Genomic DNA, 12745 nt, shown 5'->3' with positions numbered 1-12745 from the left:
CATCTGCTACTGCCAACAGAGGCACTCTGCACAAAGTCACTAGGAAACCAGCCCTAAGGCAAAATGCCCCAAATGGCCAGCTGAGCGGGGGTCAGCACAGGAGAGCAGCAAGGGGGTGCAGGGCCCCACTTCCTCAGCAGGTGTCAACGGACTGGCCTGATGGACATGAAGGCTAGGGACAGGAGGCTCTACACAAAAAGGCAGCCATGCAGGACCAGAAAACACTCAGCACCTTAAAAACACAGCCTGCCAGGGCCCAGCGCCGTGGCCTAGCGGCTAAAGTCCTCGCCTTGAACACACCGGGATCCCATATGGGCGCCAGTTCTAATCCCGGCAGCTCCACTTCCCATCCAGCTCCCTGCTTGTGGCCTGGGAAAGCAGTCGAGGATGGCCCAAGGCCGTGGGACCCTGCACCCACGTGGGAGACCTGGAAGAAGTTCCTGGTTCCCAGCTTTCAGTGAAGCACCGGCCATTGTGGCCACTTGTGGAGTGAATTGTTGGATGGATGGAAGATCTTCCTCTCTGTCTCTCCTCCTCTCTGTGTATCTGACTTTGTAATAAAAAATAAATAAATATTAAAAAAAAAAAAAACAAATAGCCTGCTGGGCCTGGCATGATGACCCAGTGGTTAACTCCTTGCACTACATGTGCTGGGATCCCAAATGCGCACCGGTTCGTGTCGGCTGCTTCACTTCCCTACTTTTGGCCTGGAAACAGAATACGGACCATAGTTTTTGGACCCTGCACCCACTCGAGAGACCCAGACGAAGCTCTTGGCTCCTGGCTTCAGCTCAGCTTAGCGCCTGCTGTTCTAGCCACTTGGAGAGGGAACCAGCAGACAGATCTTTTTCTCTGTATCTCCTCTCTGTAAATCTACCTTTTAAATAAGTCTTGAAAATAAAAATTAAATATGACAGGAAGGCCTACCAGGCAGTGTCAGCTGATGCTCACCGCAGAACACACCCCAATGTCTCAATCCTATTGGCTAATACCACATGTAGTGCCCGACAGCAGCCAGCACCCTGCTCCAGGGCTGGGGTCCCCACAATAGCCAGCAAGCACCCTGCTCCGGGGCTGGGGGCCGACAGCAGTCGGCATACAGTCTGCTCTTGCCTCTGAACTCAGTTTCTATCTCACAGCAAAACTCCCAGAGTTCCACCCAGGAAGAGCCCTCTGACAATCACATCTCCTTGGGGACAAGGGCCATCTGGTGAAGACACCCAGTCCCACACCTCCTGACTAGAAGGAAGAGGTGACAGTTTGAGCGTTGGGTTCACAGTACTTTCAGAGTCAGCCCTCCTGTCCATGTGGTCATCACTCAGAAGTGTCCGCAGGCCATGGAGTACCCTGCAATCCACCTGTCCACCAAGGAAGGCCTTCAGCTCAAGAGTGTGACACCCTAGCTACATGCTGGTGGCCCTGCCCTGCCCTCTGGTGATCCTGCTCCACCCACAAACACGTCCCCAGCAAACACGTCAGGAGACTCACATCTGGTCACCTTTGGCCAACCTGTCCCTCGCTGACTCATCACCATGTGCTTGTCTCGGCCTCCCTGCAGTCCATACCTGCTCTGTCCCTGCCCACATAGCACGTCCTCTAGGGCTTCTCAGACACTACCTGTACCCAGGTGGGTGCTTGACCACCTCAGCTCATTGTCAGGAGTAACACCCAGTGACAGCTCCTACAGGGCAGGAGGCAGCAGCAGCGCTCGGCACAGGGCCACGGACTCCACACTGGAGGATGAGAAAACGCTACTCCTTAGGGATCTATAGCTATCCCACCACTTCCCTTAACAGACTGCTAAAGGCAAGAGACTTCAGGCCTTTCTCATGAACACCAGACTAGAGCACAGTTAGGGGCACTCAAGGATAGCAGCAGTCTCCTTGGATGAGAAGCAAGCTGCCCAGCTGGGCGGCCTTTGGTCACTGGAAGCACCACGAGCAAACAGCCTCAAACCCTGACCTGCCTACACCCCTCAGCCTCATGCTCAGAGGAGGGAGACGGCTCTCCAGGTAGTGGGAGGCCATGGGCACCCGCTGACAGAGCAGTCCAGCCACTCTGAGAGCCACAGGGGTCTCTCCTCTGAGTGTTCAACAGGACAGACGCTGCTCAGCCCAGATGGCTGACCAGTCACTATGGTGCCTGGCCTACAGTCCAGCATGGGGCAGCATGCACCTGCCCAGTGAACTCATGGCAGTGAGAGTCCAAGGTGAAAGATTCAGTACCATCCCTGAGCCAAGAGGCTGGGGTCTGTGGACTACGGAGTAGCACCCACCAGGAGCAGCCTCCAAGCAGCCCACAGGCTGGAGCTGTGCCGGCAGCCACTGCTCTTATGGACTTCAGAAGCTAAGCTCCGGCCTTCTGACCTAGGTGCTGAGGGCCGGGGCAACAGCCAGGAGTTAGCACACAGCATCTGGAGCCTCAGGTCCTCACCCACACAACAGGACCATGTGAGAACTGGGCAGAAACCTGTACGGACACACGTGGGTCTCAGCCAGCTCAGTCCCCCAGGCCCAACTCAGGACACAGTCCCTGGAGCAGACAGTCATGGAAAGCACCAGCCCTCAGACCACACAGCCAGAACGATCTTCCCCTCACGAGGAGGGCAGGTGGGTCTAGGGCAGCCAAAGCAGTCCACACCCTGGCCACTACGCAAGCCTGGACCCACAGCTGACGGCAGATGGGAGGGAAGCCACAATCATGTTCCCACCTCCAATTCAGGCCCACTTCCAAGGAAGGCGCTTTGGCACCCAGGAAACGGTTTAGGTGGCGTCCCAGAAGGCCAAGCTGAGGACATGGCTGGGCTTCAGGCATGTGTCTCCTGCCCCATGGCAGTGCTCACACAGTCCTCACCTCCTCCAAGGAGGAGGGCAGGTGGGTTCACAGTACACAGTCCACTCTTCACAGTCCACAGTGAAGAGGCTGAACAGCCAAACCTACACAGAGCTCCCCACTCATGCCCAGAATCAACCATATGGAACAGAGAGAACCAGGAGACAGAAACGGGCCAGGGTGATCACAGACCCAATGAAGGAAAGCACCCAAGATAAGGGACTTGTCAGCAGATTCCAGCAACATCCAGTGAGGGGTCTGGAGCAAGCTACGCCACTATGTGGGATGTCCCACCCAGGTCCAGTTTCCTGCTAATGCACACCCTGGTAACTGACTCCCATCAGGGGGAACCAGGAGTCACAGTGGTTCTGCACACAGCTGGAGAATGAAGCAGATAAAATGCAAAGGACTGAGGGACGCCGCTGAGGAAAGCCACAGGCACTGAGAGGTGGGTACAGGCTCTTCCTTCAAGCAAGGTCGACCAGAGACCATGCAGAGAGGACAGGGCAAGCAATGGTCCCTGTGTGTGCCCACCAGCAACAACCTCCTGGTAGACTGCAAATCTGCACCTGCTCCCGAGACCACATGGCCCCAGAAGAAATGCTGAGTGCACCACCTGCCTGGGGTCACACCACACTGCACGGAGCCTGGGTTCTATTATGGACCCAATGACCAAGCCCACAGCCATCATGTACTACAAAGTCAGTAGCCCTCAGGCCATAACTGCAGGCAGTCAACTGCTAAGGGACCAGTGTTATGGTATACCTACATCCCATATGGATACAGCTCATGACCAGATGCTCCACTTCCCATCCAGCTCCCTGTTTGTGGACAGCAGTGGAGGACGGCCCAAAGTCTTGGGATCATGAACCCACATGGGAGACCCAGTTGAAATTTCTGTGCTCTGTGGTGTAGACACTGTACTACCCTCCCCTGGGTATGCTGTCCTGCAGTGTGGACACTGTGCCTTCCCCTGGGCATGCTGTCCTATAGTGTGGACACTGTGCCTTCCCTGGGCGTGCTGCTCTGCAGTGTGGACACTGCGCCTTCCCCTGGGCGTGCCGTCCTGTGGTGTGGACACTGTGCCTTCCCCGGGCGTGCTGCTCTGTAGTGTGGATTGTGTGGCCATGCACACCTGTTCACAGCTAGCATAAACCAAGTGCAGCCGGCCCTCCTGTCCTGCCAACAGCAGCGATGGCTGAGCCAGACTTGGGCAGACTCATGCCTGCCGATCACCCCCAAGCTCTCCTGTAACTTTGGATTGCAGCTTGCTGTCCTCAATAGAAAACACGATGCTAAAATTCATATAGAGCCACAGAGCCAGGGCAGTCTTGGCAAAGAAACTGGCAGGCATCACAAATGCTTATTTCAAAATGTTTCAAATCCACAAATTCACAAAAATATTATGAGAAAATCACACAGGTTTTTTTTAAAGATTTATTTATTGTTATTACAAAATCAGATACACAGAGAGGAGGAGAGACAGAGAGGAAGATCTTCCATCCATCCAACAATCCACTCCACAAGTGGCCACAATGGCCGGTGCTTCACCGAAAGCCGGGAACCAGGAACTTCTTCCAGGTCTCCCACAGGGGTGCAGGGTCCCACGGCCTTGGGCCATCCTCGACTGCTTTCCCAGGCCACAAGCAGGGAGCTGGATGGGAAGTGGAGCTGCAGGAATTAGAACCGGCGCCCATATGGGATCCCGGTGTGTTCAAGGCGAGGACTTTAGCCACTAGGCCATGCTGCCCGGCCCAACTACACAGATTTTAAAAATTCTGCACCAGGCCTGGCACAGTAGCCTAGCGGCTAAATCCTCACTGTGCATGCACTGGGATCCCACATGAGTGCTGGTTCATGTCCTGGCACCCTCATTTCCCATCCAGCTCCCTGCTTGTGATCTGGGAAAGCAGTCGAGGATGGCCCAAAGCCTTGGGACCCTGAGTCCGCATGGGAGACCTGGAAGAAGTTTCTGGCTCCTGGCTTCGGATCAGCACAGCTCTGGCCGTTGCGGTCACTTGGGGAGTGAATCATTGGAGAGATCTTCCTCTCTGTCTCTCCTCCTCTCTCTATATATATCTGACTTTCCAATAAAGAATAAATAAATAAATCTTTAAAAAACAACAAGAACAAAAAAGAAGGTTCCCTTGGAGGCATGACAGACACCAGTTTGAAAGGAACCTCAGTGAGGACAACATGGACTCTGCTGCACTGCAGAGCACACACTCTGTGCTGGGGTCTGGCAGGAAAGTCTATGCGAACAACACCCTGAAGCAAACAGCAGTTTACAAAAGGGAAACTGGTTTCACAAAGGGAGGCAGAGGATGCTGAAGGTGCAGTCCACATCAACCATCTTACAAAGCCCTGACTGTGTCAACGCTGCTCAGCCACACAGACCACGGCTGCCCCCACACAGATGGAATAGCTGGCTCAGCCAGCACACAGCCACCGAAGAGTTAAAGTGCAGCAAGCTTTCAAGTCAAGAGTCACAGGTAAATGAAGAGACTGACACACAGACTTCTGCACCCGCTGGCTCACTTCCCAGGTGACCTCCACAGCCAGTGCTGGGCCAAGCCAAACCCAGGAGCTCCATCCGAGTCTGCTACGTGGGTGCAGGGCCCAAGCACTTGGGCCACCCTCTGCTGATCCCAGGCCAATAGCAGACAGCTGGATGGGGAGTGGAGGAGCCAGGATATATGTGGGATGCCAGGGTCGCAGGCGGCAGCTTTACCTACTGTACCACAATGCCAGCCCCTGGAACACTTTCTGATTGATGGGTGTGAACTTTGCACAGAGAAGCTACATACAGGAGCCAGATTTCAAAGGAAACTGGAAGCAAATGGAACCCAGACCCTGAAGCAGTTCATTAAATACTCCATCAGGAGATAAACCCAGCTTTTCCTGAGCAACCTGGGAACAGAGCACCCCTAGCCAAGGAATGTTTTTACCAAAAGGCAGGAACAAAGCCATCTGTTCACCAGGGCAGTGATGCCAAAATTCGACAGGTTCCTTGGGCCCCTCCATCACAGCATTCTGACCAGTCTCTCGGCACTCTGGAGGGACCCAGTGATCCCCACTGCTTTTTTTTCTTTTTTAAAGATTTATTTATTTTTATTGCAAAGTCAGATATACAGAGAGAAGAGACAGAGGGGAAGATCTTCCGTCCAATGATTCACTCCCCAAGTAACCACAATGGCTGGTGCTGTGCCAGTCCGAAGCCAGGAACCAGGAACTTCCTCCAGGTCTCCCATGCAGGTGCAGGGTCCCAAAACTCTGGACTGTCCTCGACTGCTTTCCCAGACCACAAGCAGGGAGCTGGATGAGAAGTGGAGCAGCTGAGACACAAACTGGCACCCATATGGGATTCTGACGTATACAGTGAAGATTTAGCCACTCAGCCATCAGGCTAGGCTGATGCCATTCTGTTTTTGTTTTCATTTTTAACTAGCCAGTCCAACAACTGCAGGCACGTGAGGGATGAGCTGCCAGAAACAAGAATCCTGACTCTCTCTCAAACATATAACTTTCAAAAAATACATTAATTGCACCAGCATGGTAGTCTAGTGGCTAATTTTTCACCTTGCATGCACCAGGATCCCACATGGGCGCCGGTTCTAATCCTGGCAGCTCCACTTCCCATCCAGCTCCCTGCTTGTGGCCTGCGAAAGCAATACGGCCCAAAGCCTTGGGACCCTGCACCCGCCTGGGAGACCTGGAGGAGATTCCTGGCTCCTGACTTTGGATCGGCTCAGCTACAGCCGTTGAGACTGCTTGGGGAGTGAATCATCAAACGAAAGATCTTCTCTGTCTCTCCTCTGCTTACCCTATTTTGCAATAAAAACAAATAAATACTTAATAAATAAATAAATAAATGCATTGTGAGGAATTAAATTCCTTCATAATTCCATTTAAGAAAAAGATGTATTCTTCATGGGGCCAGTAGCGTGGCATAGAGAGTTGAGGCACCACCTGTGACGCTGACATCTCACAGGAGCCACTTCTAATCCATCTTCCTGACAGTGGCATGGGGAAAGCAGCAGACCACGACCCAAGGAAACAGACACCTGCAACCCACATCAGGGCACCCTGGCTTCAATCCTGGTTCCCCTAAACAGAAGACAGAGGGAAACAGAGAAGGGAGGGAAAGAAAGAGATCTTCCATTGCAGAGGCACTGGGCAAAGGGCCTCAGCAGCCAGGGCTGGGCTGAGCTGAAGCCAGGAGCCAGGACTCCCACAGGGGGGCAGGGCCCAAGTCCTTGAGCCATCTGCCCCCATCTCCCAGGTGCATTAGCACGGGGCTAGATGGAAAGCAGAACCTGAACTGGCTTAACCTGTTACACCACAATGCAGGCAGGCCTACTAAAACACCCAAACTTGCTGCATTTTTTAGCAAGTAGCCAACTGCTCTGCTGCGGTGAGCTTGAAGGGATCTCCGAGTGCATGGCGACAGCACAGGACAGTCTCCACAAGCGAACACATCCTCAGACTCTTGATGAAATCACCAGGGGACACATACACACACACACGCCAAACTTTGCAAGTTCTGGAAGCCAACGACTCCAGTGGAATACATGTGAGCGGTAACCAAATAACTTCCAATAAACAGAGAGATTATGGAGAATAAAAGGACACCAGTTCCAAAACTGTAACACACAGCAGACAGCCAGGACATCCATGGGTGACCACAGTAGATAGCCAGAAAACCCTGCACTTCATGAAAACGCCCCTGCCAGCCATTCCAGCACACTTAGCTGGCAGGAAGAGTTATCTGGTCCTGGGACCCCATGCACAGTGACAGTAAGTTGTCAGAGTGCTCCAATGAGGGCCCAGCACGACACACAATGGCTAAATCCTCATCTTAAATGCACCGGGATCCCATATGAGTGCAAATTTGTGTCCTGGTTGCTCCACTTCCCATCCAGCTCCCTGCTTGTGGCCTGGGAAAGCAGTTGAGGATGAAGACTGCCCAAGGACTTGGACCCTGCACCCACCTGGAGACCCCAGAGAGGCTCCTGGCTGCTGGCCTTGGATCAGCTCAGCTCTGGCCGGTGTAGCCATTTAGTGAACCAGCAGACGGAAGATCTTTTTCTTTGTCTCTCCTTCTCTCCGTAAATCTGTCTTTCTAACAAAAATAAATAAATCTTCAAAGTGCTCCAACAACCTGCCACCCACCAAGGTCTCCTGCATCGTTTCTCAGCTTCTAGAAGGATCCTGGAAGGGAACTGCACGTCAGTACGTCCGCTCCTCTTCCTAAACATGAAGTTTCCACTCCAGCAGATGACTCCATGCCCTGGACACACAGGTGCACAGGCCTGGTGGGTTCGACCACACCTGTCCGAAGGACCCCCAAGATCCCAGTGTTCCTAATGACTTCCACAGCCCCAATTCTCAGCCAACATTAGACACCTTAAGAAGCTCCACTTGGACACGGGGAAGCATCACACATCACCAACACCTATGCCTCGCTCCTTCTCCAGGTGCCCGAGGGAGACCCAGGCAGTCACCTTGTGCTGACTCACCTGAACTCGCGGCCTTCGCTGTAGCGCCGACCGGAGGCAGCCCGGGGGGCCGCTGTCTCCAGCAGCAGCTTCTGGGTGAGCCTGCTGGCAGGAGCGGGGTCCCCAGCCTCCGCCTCAGTGCCGTGCTCACACTGCCACTCCTCGTCTTCATTCAGGGTGGGCAGGTACCCAGAGACGCCCTTGCCTGCCCCTGACCCCGAGCTCTGCTCACTGCAAGCCTTCGGGCTCTCCGAGCCTGTCCGCGTGTACTCCAGGTAGATGTCAGACTTGAGGAACGAAGGATAGGTGTTCTCCTCCATGGTGGACTGGATTTCGGTCTGGGCTTGATCAAACGTGGCAGGGTCGATCTGCTGCTTCATGATGCAGTCTTTTATGAAGCTCTTGGTGGCCGGCTTAGTTTGCCGGGACACGACACCACTGGTGTCCAGGATGTACCTGCGGTAGATGGCCCTGGCTAGCTTCAGCCTCTTCTCTTCGTTTGCATCACAGGGCTCCAGTTTCCTGAAGCCGCTGCAGGCGAACCAGAAGTCCAGCAGGTCGGCACAGCCCTCACGCCTAAGGAAAGTCCGGAACAGGCTGATCCCATCCTGGTCATCGAGCAGCGAGTGCAGGGACTCAGCCCACTTCAGGTATGGTGGGGTGGGGGATGCGCTGCCCTCGGGCTCATACCCCAAGTCCAGGTCCGAGCGCCTTGGGGTGGCCGTCGAGGTCTCCCCTCTAACACCAGCACCTTTCCCGGAGCAGAAGCCGTGGCTGCCAGGCCTTGGGTCTGTGGACACCAGCTCTCCCTCCTCACCAGGCACCGGAGGCCGGGGGGCGTCTTCGGTAAAGCTTGTGCCGAGGTCCAAGGGGAAGCCCTGTTCCTGGACACTCATTTTGAGACTCTGTGCGGCAAGGGACAGGGAGCGATGCACCCTAACACATCAGTACTTACAGCTCCGTGTGTCAGGTTGTCCTGTTGAAACCATCAAGAGGACAAGGGTTAGGACCGGGGGCTCCAGGCACCCGCCTGCCTGCCCACCCACTCGCCCGCTCAGGGCCACAGCCTGGATGTGCCTTGAAACAGTCAGTCTCTACATGAGATTTGCTCCACATGCCAACAACCCCTATAAAAGGCACAACTGCAGGGGTCTCACAGTGAGGGGTCCCCAAGACACAGGGGGAGCCACTCCCTGTGCCTATCACTCTGCAGCCAGCCAAGGACGGGGTCCAGGGGCAGGAAGCTTGCAGTTCCAGCCCTATCAGCGTGGGTGACTCATGAAAACCCTCAGGCAGGGAGGTCTCCTCCAGGTCCCCCGTCCCCATGCCACAATTTTCTGTCAGTTTTCTGTCAAGTGGGAGACCTTGCCACACGTACAACTGACCACCTGAGCAGCCTTCAGTAGCACCCACACACAGAGGCCATCGGCAGCTTGCCACAGGCAACCCTACAAGGTTACTCAGCTCTGCACACGGCCAACTGGCAGCAGAAGTTCGTCCCAGAGATAGCAGGAGGCAGACAAATGCCCACCCGAGGGGGACCAAGGGAGACGCAGCCAGAGACCACCCTGGCCACCTCCAGGATGCGCGTGGCAGGCCACTGGCAGCAACAGCCAGAGTAGCAAGCAGGTCAGACGCCTGCTCAGAAAGCACCCTCTGAAGATCAGAAAAGGTTTTGCAAACAATAAAATTAACATATAAATATATCTTTCTGCTAAGGAATCATGTGACACACGGCAACTGACCAAACCACAAGCCCTCATGGAAGAGAAGACCTTCAGGTGCTGGGTGCTATGCACCAAGGCTGTCCTGAACAAGGACTCCACCAGCCCAGAGACCACGTGCTTGGCAACACCTCACACACAGCAACCCAGCCCAGCCTGGCCCAGCCTGACCAGTGCTGTAGGGCAGCCTTCACCAAGCTCATCAACAGCAAACACCTCGGTCCTCAACAACCCAGAGCACCAGCACACCACGCTGTGGCTCATCTCTGTCCCTCCACTCCTACACTGCACACACTGTGGGGCCATCCTGCCCCCTACAGCCTTACACTGCAGGGATATCCCTGGTCCCTATACCCCCACACTGCACACACTGCACAGCCATCCCTGGCCCCTCCACCCCTCACACTGCGGGGCCATCCCTGGCCCCTCCACCCCTACACTGCAGGGCCATCCCTGATCCCTACACCCTCACACTGCGGGGCCATCCCTGCCCCCTACATCCCCACATGGAACACACACGCAGCGGCTGACAGAGGTGCCTCAGTGACATTTCCGCAACTAATGACTTCCAGAAACCCACTGGGGGGCTCTCCTTAGTCACAGCAGGTACAGCCGGTCTGAAGGTCAGGCCCCAGGGGCTGTGGCACCCTACTGCTCAAGGGCACATCAAAAGCAGCCAGATCCTTATGCCCCATCTACACAGGGCGCCGGCAGCCCCATTCCGCTCCTTGCCATCTGATGCCCTCCCATCCAGGTTGGAACCAGAGAAGAGCAGGCCTCTACCTGATCCTTAAAGATCATGTAGCGCTCTAGCCTTAAGAAGCACCTGAGCTACTGGACACGGGTAGTGTCCAAGCAGGAGGCACTTATTGTCGCTTTCTAGTACATCAATGTTGCAGCAGGACCTCTGCTTAGCACACATCTGGCAATAAATATTTAATTCACCAATGGGAATCCAAGTGTTTGCACACAGGAAAAGCAGTAAGTTCAAGCAGCAGCCCCTTGATCATCAACTGAGGCTCTTTCAAACGGAGCACCGTAATTCAGGGGTAGCCCTGCCCATGCCAGTCCCTGGGAGCTGCTTTGCAGAGGTCAATAGGAAATTCACATCTACATTTAGCCATCAACAGAGATAAGACCCTGGGTGTCCTGAAACCACATGAACCCCTGGAAACACCTGGGCCACACAGGGAACCACACACATTCCACATACACGAAGCAGTTACATTAATTCCAAGTTTGAGACAGATGCCCACAAGGACCAAATCCAGCCCACAGCCTGGAACCACCGTCAATAAAGCAACTCCATAAAAGCCATCTCCAAGGCTGACATTGTATTTAAAATCCCCTCTCATCACCACCAGGAACATAGCCTGGGAATATGGCAGCCAGCTCAACGCTCACACTTGGGAGCCTTCCCCATAAATGAAACGTGGGGGGAGCGGCACACCACTGACACTTTCCACTCTCAATGCCTGAGGGGGCACGCTGCTGCTTCACACCAGCCTACACCCGTCACCCACGTTTCCCCAGCCTCCCAGAAATCCAAGACAACACCCTCTGGCAGAAACACGGCAATACTCGTGTGCTTTCCCATCCTGGTCTGTGAACGGGCATTCTTAGAACTGCAAGCGAGCCTGGCTATGCTGGGGGATGTGGCTGAGAACGCAGACTCCCCATCCAGGGCCTGCGGTCCAGGGGCCTGGGACGTGTCCTGAGGAAGCGGAGATGGCTGCACAGCAGGCAGACACAGCTGCAGCCCTTCACAGGGACTAGGGCTCAGGAGGGTTGCAAACCTGAGCTCTCAGAGGGCGACAGAGCCTGAAACCGCACCCAGGACAGGACGCACGCCCTGGACTTCAGGACAGCCACCAGGCACCCCTCCTCGGGCTTCAGACTCACTCATTCCCATCTTTCCCACAGGATCCCTGCACATACTGTCTGGATGCAGCCACTCCCGTGCAGCCCACCCACACCTAGAAAGCCCCCACAGACCCACAGGTCACGTCCCACAGGAAGCGAGCACGTGCGCAGCAGCAACCCTGGGCTCCCTGCCTTCCACTCCTGCCCACACCCACGCCTGGGGCACCTGCCTTGGCCGGCCTCCGCAGCAGCCCTCCCTGGCAGGCCGAGCTCCCACCTGCATACCTGCCCAAGGCCTCAGGCAAGGGCCTCCCCTCACACCCCGAAATACACTCTTCTAGGGCTGGGCCTGCACACAGCCCGCACACCCTGGGAACCTGCCCACTTCCCTGCCTCCCGTGCTCACACCCAGGCACGCCCTCTGCCCTCTCCTCCCAGCCTAAGCCCTAGGACCCCTTCACCCCCTCCCCTCACCTCTGGGACCCCTTTGCCTTCTCGACTCATCTTTGGGCACCCCCACAATTCTCTCCTCACCACTGGGACCAGCGTTCCCTCCCCACACACCCGGGGACCCCGCGTTCCCCCCTCATACCTCACGCGCCGGGACCCCACATTCTCCCCTCACACCCACACCCGGGACCCCACATTCTCCCGTCACCCACACCCTGGGACCCCGCGTTCCCTCCTCACACCCCGGGACCCCGCGTTCCCTCCTCACACCCCGGGACCCCGCGTTCCCTCCTCACACCCACACCCCGGGACCCCGCGTTCCCTCCTCACACCCCGGGACCCCGCGTTCCCTCCTCACACCCCGGGACCCCGCGTTCC

General features: G+C 55.6%; 1 protein-coding gene across 2 annotated transcripts in view; it reads right to left on the bottom strand.

Moving 5' to 3' along the window:
- The window catches only part of AXIN1 (axin 1), a 30598-nt gene that overhangs the window by 17532 nt on the left and 321 nt on the right, over positions 1 to 12745 (bottom strand). For both annotated transcript variants that reach the window (XM_040973655.1, XM_040973656.1), the window contains exon 2: positions 8352 to 9306. In XM_040973655.1, coding sequence (XP_040829589.1) covers positions 8352 to 9226 — 875 coding nt within the window. In that variant the 5' untranslated portion in view covers positions 9227 to 9306. The remainder of the gene's footprint in view (positions 1 to 8351; positions 9307 to 12745) is intronic.

The sequence above is a fragment of the Ochotona curzoniae genome, unplaced genomic scaffold (genome assembly GCF_017591425.1).
Source record: "Ochotona curzoniae isolate NIBS_2020 unplaced genomic scaffold, NIBS_Ocur_1.0 contig_2321, whole genome shotgun sequence".
Classification (NCBI taxonomy): domain Eukaryota; kingdom Metazoa; phylum Chordata; class Mammalia; order Lagomorpha; family Ochotonidae; genus Ochotona; species Ochotona curzoniae.
The sequence above is the reverse complement of the archived record's forward strand: the minus strand, read 5'-3'. Positions and strand labels throughout refer to the sequence as shown.